At 44.4% G+C, this 20,800-nt stretch overlaps 1 protein-coding gene across 2 annotated transcripts in view; it reads left to right on the top strand.

The window, feature by feature from the left end:
- Nucleotides 1-20,800, top strand: part of ABL1 (ABL proto-oncogene 1, non-receptor tyrosine kinase) — a 78,254-nt gene that overhangs the window by 28,308 nt on the left and 29,146 nt on the right. Inside the window, exon 1 of one of the 2 annotated variants that reach the window (XM_069031511.1) lies at nt 17,385-17,957. The exons of the other annotated variant lie outside the window; for it this stretch is intronic. Within the exon in view, the coding sequence (XP_068887612.1) occupies nt 17,873-17,957 (85 nt within the window). The 5' untranslated portion in view covers nt 17,385-17,872. Of the gene's footprint in view, nt 1-17,384; nt 17,958-20,800 lie in introns of those variants that run through there. 2 annotated transcript variants of the gene reach the window in all.

Consider the following 20,800-nt stretch of genomic DNA (forward strand, 5'->3'; position numbering starts at 1 on the left):
CCATAGCCAGAGGACAATATACTGGATTATTTAGATAGCTTGATGTGCCAGGGAGATGAATTTTGACTCCATTCCTTTCAATCTTGCTCATACACTGGAGGAGTAGGGGAGCAGCTTCAGCAGCTCAAAGCTGGCCTGCTCCAGCTGCTCCAGAAGAGCTCTTGGTTGTGTCAACACCAGAGACTCAACTCTCTTGGAACCCAGGTCATGAAGGATAGCATGAGGCCATTTTTTCTGAGTTCTTCCCCTTTTCTGCAATGCCTGAAACATTAATCAGCCTTTTTGAAATAACTGCCATCGTTTTCCAAGCAGGGGTGTCCGTGAAGCAGCGCTCCGTCGCTGGCCACGATGACACTGCTTGGCACGAGCGGCTGCCAGGTGAGTGAAAGTTGATCTGGAGCTGTGGAGCGAGTGGAAATAATGTGGCCTGGGACATGTGTATGCAATTTGTGCAGATGATTCAAGTGAGAGCCATGGCAACTGAGATAAACAGAGGGAAAGATACTGGAAAACCAGCAGTGGCTTCATTTTAATAGCACAGCCTTGATTCCAGAGAGCTCAGATGTTTACTAGAAGAGCTCCATCTTCCTGCATCTCTTCCTTCCCACCACCCCCATTGCTCTGCATGCACTTAGTCATGAGATCAGATGGCTGCTTGGATGAAGCACTGCAGGCCAAATTCCATTGATCCTACTTGAGCAAAAAGCCATCACCTGTCTTCAAATATGGGCTGCAGAATTTCTCTCCCTGTTTGCACACCTGTGATTCAAAGGCCCCTCATAAAAGTGCATCTTAGAGCTTCCCATGAAACCAAACGCACTTTCTGAAAGTGTTGCAGATTATTTGACCTAGTGCTGAGCTTGGGATGTGCTTTTCTTAGAGGCAAAACTATTGGGCAAAATCAAAGCCTGTGCTGTGCAAAGGTAATGTCTACAATGGAAAGAGTGGAGTGGAGCACACCAGGATTAAAGCACACCACTGCTGCTCTTCCCGTGTGAAGTCAGAGTGAAGTTGGCTGATCTGTGGCTGTTGAATAACAAACAGCTCTTGAGAAGATCAAGTCCAACTTCCATGCCAGGGCTCCATCGCGTGCTTGGCAGCGGGGCCGTGCTGGTGTGTGGGCTTTGGGCAAGAGAAACCTCAGGCTGCAAGTGGAAACAACCCAGCGAGAGCAGCAGGCGCCTTGTGCTGTTCCGCCGGGAGAGGATTGGGAACGAGGACCTGAGTTCTGTCTCCAAGTAAACGATCCTGCGCTTGCTGCCCGCGGTTGTGTAATCTGGCATAGGGCTGCAGTTTGGGTATGCTTATCCCAAATCCACCCCCCAGGGGAGCTGCTGGTGATTCACCTCTCTGAATCATAATTCCTGACACTTTTCTAATCGCTGTCCTTAGTGCGTCCTTGGTTCACGGGCTGCCAATCCAGTCTGATTGGAAGAAAAGAGCTTTCAAGCAGTTTAAAAGTTTGCCAGATTCCTACACCAATGCATTAATCCCACATCAGGACTCTGTGGCTCATTTCTCTGTTGCTTTGAGTGAACCAGGAGACACAAAAAAATTTGAAAAAGAAATTTAGTTAGCTGTAGAAATGTGATAAATGACCAGTAACTTGATAGTGAGCAAAAGCATTCCTTGTGTGCAGTTTTCAGTTCACAGTTTGTAAAACCGAGTGTGTTTTTCTGATAGAAAATCTGCTCTTTTTGTTAAGAACTGGCAGGATCCTCACTCCTCTGTCTTTCCAAGATAGTGCAAATACTAATTTAAAAATCTATATCTAAATAAAGTTGTTTGCATATATTAACACTAGATATCTTTTTCACATGTGGTTTAACATAAAGCTCCCAATGTCTGTACAGAGAATGCAAAGCTCTGTGTGCTTTTTTTTAAATGAATGACTGAAAATAAGGATTAAAGCAAGTTTTGCAGGTACCTTCCAAGTCCTCGTTTTGAAGTAGTAATGGAGCCAGGGCTGTGGTTTCTGAACTCTTGGCCCACTGAAGCCATCCTGCACTTCTTAGCACGTACATCGTCCTGCTGCCTGCTCTTCTCCTGGTGTCTCCAAGCTCCTCATCTGCTCCATATTCTTAGGCTCAGATATTGCAGTGTTTGTGATAACACGTGTTACTCTGCAGTGTGAGGAAATGAGTGGTAGGTGCTCCCTGCAAGGCAGGAATCAGGAACCCTCTGGTAGGGAAAGGCTTTTCACATTCTGCTCTAGAGAGTGAAGTGTGAACAGGTTTGTCTTAGACATTTATCTTCCTTAACTTGGCTTGAATGGAATGAGCAGGCTCTCCAGCAAGAAGGCCTTTTCCCTAAGATGTGTGTTACCGATGTTAGTGGAGATGATAAAACAAGACACCCATCTTTCTCTCTAAATTTGTTCTCCACTTCATTATCCAGTTTTACATTTTTATGTCACTTCCAGTTCTCTTATCATGGTGAAATCTTTCACAGTGGATAAAAGCCGAAGGCTACAAGCAAGAAACCAGAATTTTTCAGCTGCCTTTGCTATCAAGCTGCAAACATCAGTCAGAAGTCCAGTGTTTATTTTGCTTTTGTTACCATTCCTGTATAAAAAAAAATGTACATAAAAGGGCTGTTTGCTGACTTGCAGTGACTGGGAGAACACAAAGAGCTGAGTGAAGGGATTCAGAAGAAGAGAAACAGAGTTCAGTCTTGAGTCATGGAAAATGCTTTTCCCAATCCAGTGTTTTTTGCATGCATCTCTCCCCATGGTGGTTTCAGGTCTCTTCACAGAGTCCACCCAAAAGCACGTATGCTTAACCTGTTGGATTGTTCCCTAAACATTCCCTCCTGGAATAGATTTTCTTTTCTTTTACCTGCCTGCCCTTGCTGGGAAGATAGAACTGCGAGGGCGGGAATCAGCTTGGAAAATTTAAGTGTCATTTTAAATTTTCAGGGTGCTTTGAAAGGGTGCAGCTTGAGAGCAGAGGTTTGCACTCAATAATAGAGCTAGAACTATAAGCCCATGGGAGTAGGGGCAGAGCTAGATGGGTCAGAGGAAGTGGTGAACCAGTGCTTGTAGGTGTTCTGTCAGGACCAAAATATTTTCCACAGGATTCAGAGTGGAAACATAAGCTTTCCTAGAAGTATTCCCAGGGAGAAGTGCCAGTGATTAATCCATTTGCAATAAGGATAGGAACTGAAGTTTGCCCCCTGCTTCGTGAGGTGATGCCTGCTCAGGAAGAACACCTAATTTTCATGGTTCTTTGGTGGCCACTTTCTGCCTGGAAATGTTTGGAGCCTGTTTTGAAGCCGTGCAGAAGAGCATGCTTGCGTCATCCCGAAAATGCAGTGAGTCAGTGGAGTCCTGAGGGAGCTGTAACAGCTCAAACAGAAACTCGGAAAACGAAATGGGGATGGATTTAAAGATACAGCATTTGTGGCTGCTGCTCTCTTCAGAGATGGTCTGCACTCATCGAAGGCATTGGTGAGGAAGGGGTTCAGGAAGGACTTTGCTGCTGTAAAATACAAGTGGAGCTTTATGAGTGATCCACCCGGGACAGGGTGTGGAACTGGAAGGGGGTGTTAAGCAAGTTCTCCTTGCCATTATACTCAGTAATTTGGTATTCAGGGAATCTCCATGAATTCTTCATTGATATGTGTATTTTGGTATGTTAATGAATAACTTATGGGGAGGGACAGGAAGGAAGGTGGGGGCAGCCTCTTGGTTTGGCCCCCACTCATCCTTTTCCTTAACGTTTTCAACCGCCTTCAGATTTGGGATGGTTTCCACAGCATTACGAGCTGCGTGTTGCTGCAGTGCAGCTGTGTTGGGATTGCTCTTAGCCCAGCTCATCTGGCCCAGGAGATGCCCCAGGTCCTGTCACAGAACCTTGTGTGGTTTGTAAGGACGTGCCCAGGTCCTCGCTGAGCTGTGTCACCACCATGGGGAGGTTTGCTGTCAGTGGATGCTGCTCTTTGTCCGTGTCCACCCCCAGCTAGACAAAGGGGACATGGTATATCTCCTTCCTTCAAAGCCAGTAGTGATCCACAGCAGGACATTTCAGGGATTAGGTGTACCCTCCTTAAAGTGCTTTCAGTTCCTACTGTAGATGAAACAGCCAGGGTCTGTCGTAACTATGTTGGTGTGCTGGTTGTTTTATTTGAAAGCTTTCAGGGGTGTGAACCACTGTAGTGTTTGGGTGCCTCAAACCCAAAGATGAATTAATCCTTATGGTCTGTTTCTGGAGGGAAAAAATACGAAGAAAAGAGGGAAAGTGGCCTAGCATGGAAGTCAAAGACAGCGTCTTGTGCTTCATATATTTCCTATTGGTTCTGCTTCAGAATTGAGAGCCCGTTTTCCTCATTTACCAGGCTAGCAGAACAAAGCTGTTCCTCCCGGCAGAGGTAGTAGAACACAGCAAAAAGTCCTGAAAAATCTCCCCTCCAGGTAGGCTGTTTCCCTGCAGGGACAGAGTAACTTCAGGTGCTGAACTTTGTTGGTTTATCTGAGCAGGACAGGGTAGGAGGCATCAAAGCAAGCAGGCCCTTTACAGGCAAGATGAACTTCCAGAGTGACTTTTCTGTAAATAAAAGAATGAGTTTCTGGAGAGGATGAAGAAAAATGAGAAAACCTGGCTTTTGCCATTCATCTGGGGTTTTTTTGAGCAGGAGCAGCTCAGTCCCTGGGCTCCCTCAGAGCTATTCTGACACTTTATTATCAAGAACATAAAAGCATTTTGTGACTGTGATGTGTATGCACCTCAGTGCTACAGTTTAGCTGTTTTATTCAGACCAGGAAAGCTTCATTAGTTCATGTTGATTGAAGAGTGATATGGTTCCTAGCCATCCTAATGCAAATCGATGACTCATTTATATCTTAGAGTTGAATTTAAATTTCTATAAAATATTAGGCTTAGGCAAGTAATTGCATTACAGTTTTGCAACTTCTGTGGAATTTTTTTTTTTTTTTTTTTTTTTTACACCTAAGGCCATATTTCAAACCTGTGACCTCATTCTCATAAAGCAAAGCTATTTCATTACATCATAGCTGTGCAATTTGACTTCTGATAACTGGCATATACATTTATGTTGGATCCATTAAATACTTGTCCACTTAAAGAGCTGGCAGGCATTAACATGTTAGCATGTAAATATTAATTTAAAAAAATTAGAAATTGGTATTCTTTTGGCCTCCTTGCTAGCAGTTTTGTTGAAAACAAATGAATCTTAGTTTTCCCTTCCATCATCATCCTTCTTGGTTTCCAGAAAAAATGATTAATGAGCTTTTGCCTTTGCAGCTGCAACATTTGATTGCAGTCTGACTTCACTAGTGATGAATACGGAAATATTTCTGCAGTTAATTGGATGTTATCAAATCCACAGCAGGTGACTAAGGCCATACTCAGATGTAGTTGTTGCAATAAGCAGGATCTTTGAAGGAGGGTTTCCCTCCGTGGCACTTTCTCCCTTTGAATAGTGATACCAGTTCACACTTTATATTAAATAAATACTTGAGGAGCTTAGTGTCCAAGATCTGCTCCGTTCCCTTTGCTTTGAGGCACTGAGGTTCCCCTGCTGCTCTGATTAAAGTTCAGGTAAGTTGGATGGATTTAGGGTGGGAAAGGATCAACATGTATTTGAAACAGTACAATGTGTCAGTCTCATACACGATGCCCATTTATAGGCTCCACGTAAATGTCAAATATTTTAGCTTAGTATTTATCCTTAGCAATGGCCAACCATCTGTGAATCCCCCTGAGTTCCAGCACTAGTGCTTCCTGCTGAAACGACTTAAAACTCATCTTTGGTGCCTCTGCAGCTTTAAATTGCCTTTTTTTTTGTCCTTCTCTGAGCCTCTTCTGTCACCTCTGTTTTGCCAGCAAGTCTTGTGAAAGCAGCATCCCTTGTGATTCAGATCAAATGACCGTCTGGCAGCCGGATGGGGACCCTTCTGTGGGGAGCAATCCAGGGCCATGGATGGCCAGATCCCCACCCTGCTTGGGGAGAGGATGCTCTGTACATGGGATTGAGCAAACCTTTCTCCCAGCACGCTGGGAGAGGGTAGCACCAAGATTAACAGGAATAATTTCTTGGCACCGTCAGCTTGGGAGCTGCGGAGTTAAATTCCTTCCTCAAGCTTTGACCCCGTGGTAACACCTCCAACACACTGATTATTCATGTTAAAAACAAAAACAACAAAGGGATAATTGCCCAAATTTTGTAAAATGGCTATTTCTGCACATTCAGCCTCAGATGGCGTTTGACCCTTAATACAGATGGTTTCACTTAATGTATTTTGTTTAAACAATCCCTGTTCCTGGAAGTGGTTTCAGAATAGGCTGTTCCTCATTGCTGTTCATGTTTGCTTTTTCTTATGATATTATAAGAAGCTGGAAGAGAGTGGATTCAGAAAAGGGCAGTAATCAGTGTTCACAGGCATTTGTGGAAGCCTTTGTATCTTCCAATTAACATGATGTCGACTCCTCAAGCTTTCAAGACTGAAGTGGTTTGGAGCACTTTTGTCCTCAGGCTGTCAAGCTCAGTGTGCTTCTGTTATTCCTCTGTCTGTGCTAGGAGACCCCAGAAAGTCCCAGCACATTTATGTGGAACAGCTTGTCACCTGGGATACCTGGTTTTCCTCCCAGGATAGGCTTCTTGATGCTCCAACACATGAAAACCTCCTTTCTCTTGGATGCAAACAAAGTGTTTCTCTGCAAGGGGAGAAAAAATTGTCTGTTGTGCTTGGAACTATCTCCTTTTCATGTCTGTTAGAATTGCTACATGTGCAGACATTTCGCAGGTGGTGCAGGGTGTGTTGGTGATGCTGAGCACGCCCTGGGTGAGCTGTGAAAAGCCTCCCTCAAGTTCAACATCAGGAGTCTTAAAATCCTGCCCTGTGCCACAGCCACGAGGCAGCCCCACTTGATGGAAAGAATGTGAGTGCCCCTTGAAGTACATGAGAAGTGTGGTTTATAAGCTGGAAGTTGGTGTATTGGGTGTGTTACTGAATGTTTCACATTCATGCAGTACCTTCTAACAGTGGGTCCTGAGGCTGGGACTTGATTTGTAGTTTGTAGATTTGTAGTAGTTACATTTGGAAAAAAAACGGAGATGCAAGTCAGGTAATTGTTTATCCACAGTGATAGGAGAAATCTAAAGAAGAGTTGGAAATAAAATCATAGCATGTCTATTCATATGATGAAGCAGAATAGTTAATTTTCCCTTATTTTATTTCTTTATTTTTCCTAAAAGTATTTTTTTCTTAAAATCCAGGCCCTGCTTGAGGGGTTGACAGTGTAAGCAAAAGGGACCCAAGCCATCATCAGCTCTTTCCAAAACAATAACCTGCTAATCCTCCCAGTGACCTTGTGATGTCCTTTATAAACACTTCAGGTAGAATTAAAAAATGAGAGATCACATGGTCTCTGGAGTTTTTCCATTTTATAAATGGTGTGTTACATGGCTTAAAATCCTTTTATGTCACCTCCTCAATATCCTCTACTGTCCATGCAGTGCCTTTGCTTCATCCCCCTTGACTCCAAAGCTGCTGAAGATTTCTAGTCCTGATTCTTTCTATGAATGTTCTTCTGCTTTGAGATTAATTTTAAAATAGATTCTCCTGGCACCCTGACTGCTGTGCATGTGGGAGGGAGGGATTAGAGGAACACAGCAGCTCTTTCACCATCTGAAAATCCTCTGGTCACGCTGGACTTGCAAAGACTGAGCTGAACCAAGGAAAGGAGGAAATCAGGATGTGTGGCCTAACAAAAACCAGTTTGTTGACTTTTCCTCTGGGTATTCCCACCTGATGTCAGTTCAAGCCAAGAGCCTTCCTTCTCCTGTATGTTCCAGGCTGCTTTTGCTAGTTCACTAATTTTTAGTCTTTATTCTTGTAATAACTCAGTATGACATCTCTAACTTGGCTGGGCAGGCAGAGGAACTTGCATATCACTGGCATCAGACCTCAGTATGGACTGGCAATCAATGAGAAATAGGAAAGGCCGTGACTTAAACTACAGAGTTGTGGTGTCTTCTATCTAGAACTTCATGGAACAACCCCTGAATCAGGAGAGGCTTAAAGTGGAGCTGCAGAGGACACTTCTTACTCCAGAGGGCTTCTCACCAAGCTGTGTTTTCAGGGACTGTTGTCTGTATTGCAGCACTGCTGCATATCTGGGTATCTGTCAGCTCTCTAGGAATTTGAGGCACTGCATTCCCTAGATCCAGACTGGAGTGCAGCCAGTTACTCAGGCTGGATGAAATACTTCCATTTCAGGTGGAAGCACATCTCCCAGCACTGAATAACTGTGGTCTATTTGAGGGTCTCTGAATGATTGATGAAGTCTATCTATAGCTGGTCCAGTTCTATATTCACAGTTATTTCTTTGGGATTTGTTTGTAGCTCTCTCAGTAGGAAAGGTTGGTATGATTAAGCTGTTTATGCATCTTGTCAATACAGATGGTTTACTCAGCATTTTGAATTAAGGAACAGCTTTGCTGGCCCCCTCATGATGCCAGCACTGTTATTTGTGTGAACATACACTGACGAGAGTCTTCACATTCTTGAACTGGGTCACCACATGGTTGTGTGAGCAGCAGTGCCAGCAAAAGGGAGAAGATGGGAAAGGTGGGACAGAGGCACTCTGTGTTTAGATGGGGTTAACTGGCTGAGGACCCTCACTCTGTGTCAGCAGGATTTCTTCCCAGCTCATCTCAGTGTTTGTCTGTAGCACTTGCCTGCTTCCTGCCCTGCTGCTCCATTGTGCAAGTTTTCAGAGCACTCACAGGTATTTTAGTTTTGTGTTTGTTTGTTTAAATATTTGTGGACATCCTCAAGATCCTCTTCTTTCCCTGAACAGTGAAGTGACTCAGCTGAGCCTGACATCAGAGAAGTGTCCAGCTCACCCTTTGAAGCGTGGTGGGATGGCTTGGAGGGTGCCAGTGGTTGTTACTCCTTGATACTTGGCACTTCTCCCTATTTTCTGTCTGGTATGTGGGTAGACAGAATCAGCTGGAAACCTCGGGCCACATGTAACATACCTGCTCTGGGAATGGCTGTGATTAATGATGGGCAGGTAAAGAGGGAGTGAATAGAAAGGAACTTTTGGGGTTACTGGATTTCTTTTTTACACCTTCCTTTATCTTTCCACTTTTGCCTGGAAAGGCAGAAAACATACAGAGGTAGTGCACAGTCCCATGCCATTTTCTAAATCTCTGTTCAGTTATGACAAGCATGATTAAGCATACCAAAAAAACTCATCCTGAAAGGGCTCAGCTTAATAACTTTTGCCCCTTATGAATTCAGCATCAGTCTTTTGCTTTGTCTTAATGGTGCAACCTAGGGAGAATGTTCCCTATCTCTTCCAAAAAAATCCAAATTAAAATGCTTCTTTCAATGTGTTTTTATGTTTGGGAATTGGAAAAGAGCGTTCAACCTTTGTGAGAGTTCAGCACTTGAACTGCATCCATCTATGCTCACCAGTGCATGAGCAAATTAGAGACCTCTTCCTGCATCCCTGCTCCAGTTCGACCAGGACAGAAGTGTATATATACATTTTACTTTTGCCTTTCCTCATGGTGAAGTAGCTCATTTCTGTCTGAAGTTTCTTCCTGTCGGCCCCAGCCTTCTCAGGAAAAAATATGGTCCTGCCTTTACGTCATAGTCCCAGCAGGATTCTTAAAACTTCTTATATTGTGTCCTGACAACCAAATAAAATGCTGAACTGTTTGGAGGGAACCATTGCTGCAGGCAGTTCTAATTAACTGGAAGCTTTTCCTTTCTGGGAGTATATATTTAATTTCTTACTCTGGGAATAATAAGCAATTAGTGCTATGGAGCACTAGGCACTTACCTGCACATCTGAGGGAAGCTGAGAGTAGATCCTGAGGGTGGATAAATAGTGTAATTCAAATCAAGTGACTGTAGATGGCTTTATATAGTGGGTTTTATGCTTATATGGATGCTTTTTTATTTCTATAGTTATAAAGGGCTTCTACTACTTTCTCAAAATAATATGTATTCCCCTGTGGATGTATTAGTGACACCTGGAATTTCTGAACAGAAGGCACTGGCATTTGGGGGTTTGGGTTGGGTTTTTGAGGGTTTTTTTCCTTGGTTTAAAAAAAAAATAATTTAAAAGAAGAGAAAAAAGCACACTCATTGCAGTGTCAAAATATCTGTACATTGTAAAGGTTTCTGCCCATTGATATTGATAGTGTGCAAAGGCACTTACTGTCTAGGATTAGATCCCTAGAGAAAAATGATCTCTGCAATTGAATTTATCCTATTCTCCTGTTGCTGTGTGCGTGTGTTACTTGAAATTTTCTGCAATTCAGTAAATTATGATAATCTTTGCTGAATTCAGTGCTGAAAAAGCTTAGCTGAGTGAGGCCAGAAATGATGTGTGGCTAGGAAGGGAACCTTCACCTGCCCTGAAATGGCTGTGAAAATGTTAATACTGCTGTGAGACCTCCTTTGTGTGATCAACTTCAAGGCAAAGGAGTTGAATTGCTACTAGGTTTGATGGACTATTTGTTTATTTGTGCATTATTATTTCCTCTGCATGGCTTTTAGCCCTTTGCTTTTCAAGTACTTTGGTGATTCCCACACTTGTGGCAGCGGCAAGCGTGCAGGACACGTCCATAGATCCGTGCCCCAGCCTAAACTCTCCAGCTGGGAGAGAAAATGCAGCACAACCACTTTGCCTGGGTGGGGAGAGCCAGCAGGAGAAAGGAGTTCCAGCTGGTCCCATCGCTGGAATTCAGCAGCTGATGCCCAGAAGGTTTTCCACGTTGGGCCGTGCTCAGGGGCTCAGGACAGGTCAGTGTTCCCGCAGTGGGAATGGCGAGGTGCGGGCATGGATCAGGCGTGTGTTTACAGCCAGCCCTGGATAAACCTCTCCTCCTTCATGTTCCTCCTAATCCCCGCTGGGTCTCATGCGGCAGTGGTTCAGTAATACTTGTTTTCTTTTCTTCTTCTCCCCTTCCACCCCCTCCTCATGTGTAATTTGATCTCCGAGGCCTGCTCTTCTGCTTTGGCAGATTTTTCAGCTCTTGAATGGAAGAAATTAACCACTTAGTTGCTGCCAGGACTAACCCCTGTTCACTGGTCTGTGCACTGGTCCCTCTGGCTCTTCCTGCGGATGTGCTTGGACTTACACAAGAAAAGCCCACAAAGTCATCAGCCCTGAGCTCCCCATTTTAACCTCTTCTTTCACCTTTACTTTTTCATCTGCATTTCCTTGCCTTTTCATTTAAAAGAAATACGGAAATGCTCCCACTCAAGATCTGAGTCAGTATTTGGCAAAGATATTTCTCTAAAATTTATTTGCTGATCCTTTCCAAGCATGTATGTTTTCTGATTGTGTCCTGGCTGTCTGTGATCTCTCTCTTCCCCAGGCTGGCAGAAAATACTGGAACTTCAGCAGGATCCCTAAACTGATGGAATTCTACCTATTGCACAGGAACTTCCAGTCCCTGCTCACTCTTTTGCAACCTTAATAAACTGCCTGGACAATGGCAGTTCAGTCATTACAGTCAGTAGGCATTTATGCAATTTTTGTATCTTTAAGGTACACTGCTATTTCTTTCAGATCTGAAAAGTGCAAGAAGCTTCTTTTTTTTTCTTTGCTTGCAGATGTTTCAAAAAGCATTCAGTGGAAGAGGCCCAAAACTTTTTCAGTGATGTGTGATGAGCCTCTTTGGACTTGAATTTAACCTTGCAGGCTTCCAATGCTAATACTCCAAGCAATTCCCAGCAGAGCTCATGACCCGTCTTGTGTTTTCACATGAGTACAGTGAATACAGATCACCATTGCAAGAATTTAGTAGTTTGTGAAGACGGATCACCACTGAAGGAATTTAGTAGTACCTTCTGTCTTGTTACTACCTTAAAAAAATAAGGATTCTGCTCTGTTGCTTGAAAGGAATTTCAAACAGTTGAACATCCCATCTCTGAAATCCCACCACTTCCCAGCCGCCTCCTTTGCTCATGAAAATTGCAAATAACAAACATCTGTTAAATCAAGAAGAAAAACCAACAAATGCACATGTTTTATTGCAAAAATCCTTGGCCTTTCTGTTGATGTGTACAGTGGACTTTTTGTAACCTGGCTTTTCTTGTTTTTTTGAAGTTTCTACTTATGAGAGTGGGACTTAGTAAGTCCAAGTACCAGAAGTGTTTAATATCTCCCTGTACGTGCAGATACCTCTCTGTGCTCTTGCAGGGCCTTTCATGCTGTTCTGGATGGTGACCGAAGGAAGAAAAACACTCTTTGCCCTCAGGTGTTAACTTGCCTTTGTTCAAATCCATGTGTGGGGTTTTTTTTTATTTTATTTACAATAATACCTATTGTAGAATGGTCAGAGTAGTAGCAAGAGGCTTTTGTTTTTAACATGCTGTTTTAACTAGCTGTTGTAAACATGTCAGCTGGATCTCGAGAAGAGCTTAAACAGGAAGGTAGAACAGCAGTCTGTAAAAATGTTTTGTGTGTGAATTGGAAAAGGAGAGACCAAGGTTTCTACATAAAAAGCTGGAAGAGAGATGCTGGCAGCAGTGGTGGAGTGGTTCTGAGTTAGGGCATTGGTGGAGAAAGTCAGGCTGGCATTTACACACATCTCTGGCACAAAGGTTCATCTGGGCAGAGTGGTTAAACCACGCCAGCCCTGTTTTTCTGGGTGTGCATTCCTAATGCCAGTGGCATTATGGATTCCTAGAGCTCACCAAGTTAGGTGGTAGTTGGAGATCCCTCAGTATTGTGGTCACTTGGGCTTTCTCTTGAGGTGTGTGTGAACACACTTGGAGAGTTTTACTGGGGTGATGTAGAGCACATTCTGTGTGAGAACACCAGCAAGGACTTTTCTCACCCTCTGCTCATTACGTGGCAGATATTACAAATAGATCCCAAATGTCATTGCCTTCTTAGGTAGTGCTGTCATAGCCCAGCAAGTGAAGAACCTTGGAGTATCCTGGAAGACTTGTTTTCACTTGTCCTTTGGCATAGCTACAAGGTGTCTGAACAATCAGTTAAGACTAAGAGGTGACTGACTCAGGAGACAGTTGCTTAAATCTGAGGTGGCTTTTAGCTGGCTGGGTGTGGGATGTGCACTCACCTCTAAGCCTGTCAATCTTGGACTCACCTTCTGCTGTGCTTTCTTTGGCAGAAGGAATTTCTCGACCATAACAAAGCTCTCACAACTCAACGTGCTCGACTCACTGAAGTTGTTGCATTCACTGCAAACAGCTCTACAAGACTCCACCAAAGTTTTTGTGCTGCACATGCCAAAAAGGTAGAGTTTAGTAGCCAGGATTTTAAAGCTGCTAGTCCTCTCTATCTGACAGCACTATCTTCCTAAGCCTTTGGCACTTTGTGTCTAAGAGTGGATGAAGTTGTTTAATGGTGGAGGATCTGAAAACCCAAAGGAAAACTGGAACCTGTCAGACAAAGCAGGACTAGCCCCCAGGAAACCAGGCAATGTTGCTGTCGGATCAAAGCCCAGCTTTGTTACAGCTGCATCTGTAGCACATGCTGTGGTCATTCATGGATTTCAACATAGGCTTCTTTGATCATTTGCATATACACATGCACATATTTTTTATCAGGTAATGGTGGGAGGATGTGTTATTCCACTATGTGAAAAATGCCATCAGAAGAGAGCTGTGTAGCATGGGAGTGTTCTGTGGTATGGACCTATTTTTAATCCTAAAGAAAGTGACTTATGAATGCCCCAAATCACATGTAGTCTTACCACTTACTACGAAAAATGCATCTCATAAATTATGTGATTTGACATTTTTTTGCTCCAGAGACAAAAGAACTGTTTTACAGCTGACACTGAGTTAGTCTTTATGACCTGTGGGGAAATTCTCAACTGCATTTATAGAAGAGAAAGATAAGGACAGGTAACTTAACTGTAAGCAAAAATTTGCTCTTTTTATGGCATGCTCCTTTACTCCTTTGCTTTAACCACTGGTTTGTGATATTTCTATTTCAAGTGACTTTTTCCATACCAAATCAGCTGAATGTGCCTATCAAAAAGTGCCCAGCCTTTGGGACTTGAAACTCTGTTAACTTTCCATGTTTCAGAAAAGAATTTGAAAACAAAATTAAGCTCAGATTTTAAATGGGTGACGAACACTCAAGCTGTTTTTAATGGTATCGCAACAAAATTCACTCCAGCTGCTAACACGTGGGATCATGCCAAAACTCACTTTCTGTACATGGAGTCCAGTCCTTTCGCTGCTGCTGTCGTGTGTGTGTGTGATCATTCTCTTTTGGAAGAAAATCTGTCCTCAAATTCTGGGTAGCATTAAGAATGTAAAGAATAAAATATCTGCCTGCTAGAAGCAGCTCAAACGAAGGCTGTTGGCTAAATAGGTTTATGCTCTTGTAGGAGCATGAACAATAAAGGCTAATGGATACTGGATTGCATTAGTGAGAGCAGAGCCAGCAGGTCGAGGGAAGTGATTATTTCCCTCTTTTTGGCTCTCGTGAAGCCACATCTGGAGCTCCTTCCCCTGTAGCAGATGCCGAGACCCTGGAGGGGAGCCTGGCAGGGGCTGGAGCCGGCAGTGCCCCCTGGGTCTGAGGGAGCTGCCTTGGCCTGGTTGGGAGAGAGGGGATGGAAGGGGTCCCAATGCTTTCATAAGCACCCAACTGGTGGCTAGGAAGACTCTTCTCAGAGGTGCACAGCAAGAGGAGGAGAAGCAACAATTAAAACTAGCAACAAGGCAAAGCTGGGTAGGAATGAGAGGATAAGAAGTGTTTAACTGCCCAGCAGACTCGGTTAAAGTTTAGCTGCATAGAGCCTGGAAAATCCTGATATAGAGAGATAGCCTCCCTCTGAGCAGGAGCTGGAACTGGAGACTTTCTGAGCCTTCTCCCAACCAAATTGTTTTGCCATTCTGCAGCAGAGAGCCTGAGTCGAAGGTTTCATCAGTCACTGTAGTCCAGAAATCTGCACATGTTTCATGACTGATCTTGTTCTAAGATGTGTATATGACAAACAAATGTGAGAGGGATTAATAGCTGGCAGCAGTAAGAGTGGCAGATGTTGTTTGACACTACCAATACGGCTTTTATTTCTGTATCACCAGTTAATTTCATGGCATTCAGGAAAGGCAGAGGGTATTTGCTCAAAGTATTTACAGCTCAGTTTGCCATGACACAAAAGAGGAAACGTTGAAGGATGATGTTTGTAGCACAGGGACCACACAAGCGTGCCTGCCTGGAAGCATAAAGGGAATTAATTTGTTTATCTATAGAGGAAGTTATTCCGGATAGCTCTTTGTGTTTAACTCCCCAAGTGGATGTGTTTCTCCTACAGTGAGGGTCTTCTGCAAGTGGGTTAATTTAATTTGAGATGAGGCATTCTTCTTCAGGAATAAGAACCCCAGGAGTTCATCACAAATGTAATCCGCATTAATTCTGCTGGCACTCATTGTATTAACCTTAATTGTAATGGGTGGGTGGTGTTCATGGGGGGCAGCCTTTGTACTGCCAGGGAAAGCTTTGGGGATTCTGTGTTCCTACAGCTGCAGGAGGAGTGGGATAGGGATGGGGATGCTCGTCACGTGGAAAAGAAGTTGCATGCAAGATGCTTGGTCCGCTCTTAAAACCTCATTTCATCCCAGTTCCCTAAACATGACACTGGACTGAAGCACGTGAGGACCGAGATCCTCCGGTGATTTGTGTAACCTTTCTCCTCCAAATCTGTGTTTAACTCCTCCTTTTTTTCTTTCTGTTTTTTTTTCCCTCCCCCAGTGCAGTTGCACACAAGTTCCCTGTTAGGCTGGCAAGGAACAAGTCGATAGGTGTTGGTTTTTCTTAAAACTCTGGTGCTGCCATAAAACAGAAATTCTCCAGAAGTGGAGAGAGGATGGGAGAGGGTGGGGAGAACTGTATTGTTGTCTTCCCAATGTCCATGCAGGCTGCCAGCAGTGAGGATGGGATCTGGAGCCTCAGCTCTTTGCTGAACTGTCTGAATTGAGGAAATGTTGAAGTTCTCTACCTGGTGTATTTCTGGTGTATTGAATGGGAATATTCATGTTTTCTGAGAAAAGTGTGAAAGCACTTTGAACATCATGCTGTCCTTACTGTTATTTCTTTGCTAGAAATGTGACTTGTGGTATTAAAAAAAAAAAAAAAAGCAAATGCTCTTATTGCAGTTCAGTATGGGTTGAGAGATCAAGGATTTTTTTCCCAGCTGTCTTTCATGTTTTCATCCCATGGATCAGAAGACTGAGGCAAAGTGATGCTGTAAAATAATGTTTAAAGAGTCTGAGCAATGTTTGCTGTTTCGGAGGCACAGACCTCAGATGCTGGAAGCATGCAGAGTTTCCCCTAAAGTATTCAATGTTTGAAAACGTTGGAGGGCAAAAGACCATGAGCACTAGTCAGTAACCTTGCCAAAATAAACTGTCAGATGTGAAGGCAAGTTTTCAGGGACAAAAACGAAGATTTGCTGCTCTGTTGACTCTGTGTGTGACACACCAAGGACTCCACATGTCGCGGTGTGGTTTGTGCTGGGATCAGCTTCCCAGGCCGTTTTCCCCAGGCTCTGTGTTTTGTGCCCCTAATGAACTCTGCACCCTTGAGCACCTCTTGCTCCAAGTAGCAAAAGCACCCCAAGCTTTGGGAGGTGAAAGAGGATTTTTGAGTGGAAAGAATGCAATTGTATACATACCCAACATGCTGTCTCCTTTAGAGAGGGATAGATGAATAGATGGATAGATAGATAGATAGATAGATAGATAGATAGATAGATAGATAGATAGATAATATATATAACAAAAATGATGGCTGTTTTAAACAGGACACACAATAATGCCAGAAAACAATCTATAAAAAATGCATAACCAGAGAGCATTAACTGGCGTGTAGTCTTGAGAAACATGCAGGGGAAGGGCACAGTTTGTAGGGGAAAAGAAGAGTTGGTAGTGGGAGAGTGAGAACTTCTGGGCCCGTGTGCCAGAGGAGCAGCGTCCTCCGTGTGTAACCGCATTAGCCGAAACCTGAATCCCTGTGCCTGTAATTAGCGCAGAGATGCTACGACAGGATCCCTGGGAAGGAGCTGCATCTCCCCCGCCGTTTTTGAGCCGGGTTACAAATGGGCATCGCTCTCGGGTTGCCTCTCCCCGCTGCAGGCGCGGTGTTTGAACAGCCCCTTAATGGGCTGTGGAATGACGCGCTTTGAAGACTTTGCCGGGCGCCCGCGGTTCCCTGGGCGGCACGGCCGCGCACAAAGCGCCAGCGCGGCGGCGTCGCGCTTCCATCCCGCCTCCATCCCGCCTTTTCCGCGCTTTCCCGAACCTGTTGGTTCCCCCCTCGGCCTCCGCGGCGCTGGGAGAGGCGCAGGCAGGAGGAGGTTAAGGAGCGAGGGCGTTGCTGGCTGCCTGATGTCATGGAGGCCGGCGGCGGCTGAGGGGCCCTTTGTTGGCAGCGGAGCCCCAGCAGCGCCCGGCGGCTGCCGCGCACGGCCGGCACCACTGACTCTGCCCAACTTGGTTGGCTTCGCTTTTTCCCTTCTTTCTGCTTTTATTCTTTTTTCTTTTATTTTTTTTTTCCCCCTCCCTTCCTCTCTCTCCCGCCAAAAGAGTTGGGAAGGAGGGAAGATGGCTGGAGTTAACTCCCCGGGAGAGGAGGTGCGGGGCCCCTGGATTTTCCGCCTCTCGGGCTCGCCCTTGTAGTGCTTTGCGGAGCGCTGGATTTCGTCGAATATTCCTGGATATTTTGTTTTAGGCTTCTCCTGCATATGTTTTAGACTTCTCCTGGACTTTTTAGACTTTTACCGGATCTTTTTAGATTTTTTTTTTTTTTTAATTTAGACTTCTAACGGATAATTCCACACAGAAGAAGCTGAAGGAGGGGGGGGGAAGGGAAACCAGACAGCCGAAGCCAAACTCTAACAAATGAAAATGTTGGAGATTTGCTTGAAATTGGTGGGTTGCAAATCGAAGAAGGGGCTTTCCTCCTCCTCTAGCTGCTACCTGGAAGGTGAGTACCCACAGGGGCCGGGGTTGGGACGTGCTCCGGGGGGCACAACCCGATCACATCACCACCATCCCGGACACGAGTTTCATCCCTCGATTGCAAGTTGGGGCCAGGTTTGGGGGGATGTTTGGAACTGGCCAGGTTCAGGCTGGGCTTTCCCGTGCGGGGGTGAAAAACCGAGCGGTGTCGGCGGCGTGCGGACCCAGGTGCCTTTCATTAATGCAGTTACAGAGGGAGCGCGGCTCTACCATTTATGGTTGTAAAATGTCAAGTGATCTTATTGCCGAGCCCATAAACAAATCCCTATCTTCAGGCCTCAGCTTTATATTTTTTTTCCTGGGGGGGGGAGGGGGGCGGAATCTTCCTTATTTTGGACGTGAAAAAACCCAACTCCATACTCAAGAAGAAAATTTAGATGAGTCCATCGGTAAAATATTTTCAGCGTGCGTTAATATGTAGTGCCTTGGTCCATTTTGGATATCCCCCTTCTTAGTGTGCTTTCCACAGGCATTTATTTAACCAAATTTTCTTGCATGTTTGCTTTTAAAAAGTGATTTTTGAGTCACACCCGTGGTTACTTGCAGACACTGTGATGTTAAACATATGGACTCAGCTGGTTTGGATGGAAAGCTGGGCGGGGGGACTTGGGGCTGAGGTCTTGCTTGGCGTGACCTGAAGCAAGATCTTCACCCTGTCGTGGCTTCACACCCTGCCTGTGGAACAGCGTTGTGGTCCCTCTGTTCAGCCCCTCTGCAGCATCCCCAGGGCTGTGTCCATCCCACTGGTCCGGGCTCCTTCAACTCCTTTTGTGTTGCTGGATGTTGTTTCAGTAAAAATAATCCTCCTGCCAGGAGGACCGTGCTAACTCATCAAATCAGAGGCACGAAAGGCAGCAGCTGATTTCCAGGGGCCTATCGCAAGTCGCTGTTGCTCAACTCTCAAATATTCAGTGCAGAAACGGCCCTCGGAAATTCAGTAAGTTAGGAATCTCAAGATCTACAAATGGCTGCTCATGGCAAACTCACTTGAAGAAGTTTTGGATCAAGAGTCTGTATTTATTGGATACATTCAGTGACTCTGAGGAATTTTCTGTTCTCTAAAATCAAAGAACAGTTTCCAGAGGACTTTTTCTGCTTACTTAAAGTTTCAGAAACCAAATGGTGGGCAGATGCATGAGTAATTTTGATGTTTTTATGTGACTGAATTCTTCTGTGATCTTTTGAGTGTACAAAACCTCTGTCTGTGTCCCCTGCCTCTGGTATTGCTCAGGCTGTGTGTTGAGAAGGAGCTCCAAGCTGTTCTGGGCCTCCTGTCTGTGCTGCTGGATCTTTCAGCACAGCCCTGGGAGAACAGGCAGAGCATCTGGGGCCTCATTTCCCTCTGCAGAAATGAATGTTAAAGGATGATGTTACAAGGGTGTTGCCCTGACTCTTTTTGCAAGTTTTCTCTTTTGTGTTCATTACAACCACTCCCCCCATCCCAATTTGCAATGCAGTTGCATAATAGGATTAGAGCATGGTTTGACTTGGCCGTATAGGCAGTATGAGTTAAGAACGTTGGACACAATTAATATTGTAGTATTTCCACCTTTTGCTTCCCTGAGACTGTGGTTGCATTTTTTTTTTAATGATGGAATGGGAAATGCACGTTGAAACTACTTTTAAATGACCTCTCGAAGTAGCTCAGTCTCACTTCTCAGCTCAGCATGGGGCAAGCCCAAAGGCAGTGTCAGAATGGGTGTTAAAAGTGTACAAATGTGGCAACTGCAAATTTAATGTGGCAGTCAGGTCATGGACAGCCCAGAACCCCCATAACTGATTGGTGAACTCCTGGAGAGCAGGGTGAGAGACTCATCTGAGAAAAAAGAAGTTTAAAGAAGTAGGATTTTCTGTTACTCCTTTTTAAAGCTGAATGTATTCTTGGGCTGCTTTCTTGGAAATATTACTATGAAGTTGAAATCATTGTTGAGGACTCCTCCAAAAGAATGGTGATGGCTTGTCCCAAACTTCTGAATTCCAAAAGCACAAGTGAAATCCATTTTCTTGTGTTGCCCTTAAGAATGTAACAAGTTTTGACATTCGGATTTGTTATTTTAAGCTTGGCAGATCATGAGAAGGGGACAGGGTTGTGTCAAGGGTCAGAAACTCCAGATCATTGCTCCTGGATCCCTGTGAACAGCCTGTGGTGGCCAGTTCATTTCCATGCACATCACTCAGCCTCTGTGAAGCTTCTGAAAGAATTAATGAGATGGTGGTGATATCATTGGAGGATTTAACTCTGCTGTTGTTATCTTAATTGTATGGAAAGCTGGAAGTTTCTTTACTATAATAGATCAGGAAACCTTAAACATAATGGCTTAAAGGCTGAAAGGTCCATTAGGTGCTTGGAAAACCAGTTGCAGCCAGGGGAATAGCTGAATTTTTACTTAATTCCTTATTTTTGTATTTATATGTTAACAGAAACAATTCAGTTCTTGATTCTTGATTGATGAATAGCATGGGATGTAGCAAAATCAAGTCTATTTGTTGTATTTTTAAACACACTTTTTGAGAATACTTTTCTGAGTCTGGATTTGGTGTGAGGCACATGTGTAGGTGTAGATGTCCTTTGACCAGATAATCAGAAATGTGTTTTTTCTTTTCATGGTGGTCCCTTCTGAAAGGCTTTTATGCTCTGTTAGTTTGCAGGAATGAGGGTTGTTGGGAGATGCTCTGTGTGTGGTGTGGAGGGCTGGCAGGTGCTATGGCCCATAGCCATGCGCTGCTGTGCAAGGGCAGACTGTCCTGCTCCATGAAAAGGCTGAAATCTTCTCTTAAGTTGATCAAAAATAAGTTCAAACTGCTTCT

This window comes from Aphelocoma coerulescens, chromosome 17 (assembly GCF_041296385.1).
Source record: "Aphelocoma coerulescens isolate FSJ_1873_10779 chromosome 17, UR_Acoe_1.0, whole genome shotgun sequence".
NCBI classification, from domain to species: domain Eukaryota; kingdom Metazoa; phylum Chordata; class Aves; order Passeriformes; family Corvidae; genus Aphelocoma; species Aphelocoma coerulescens.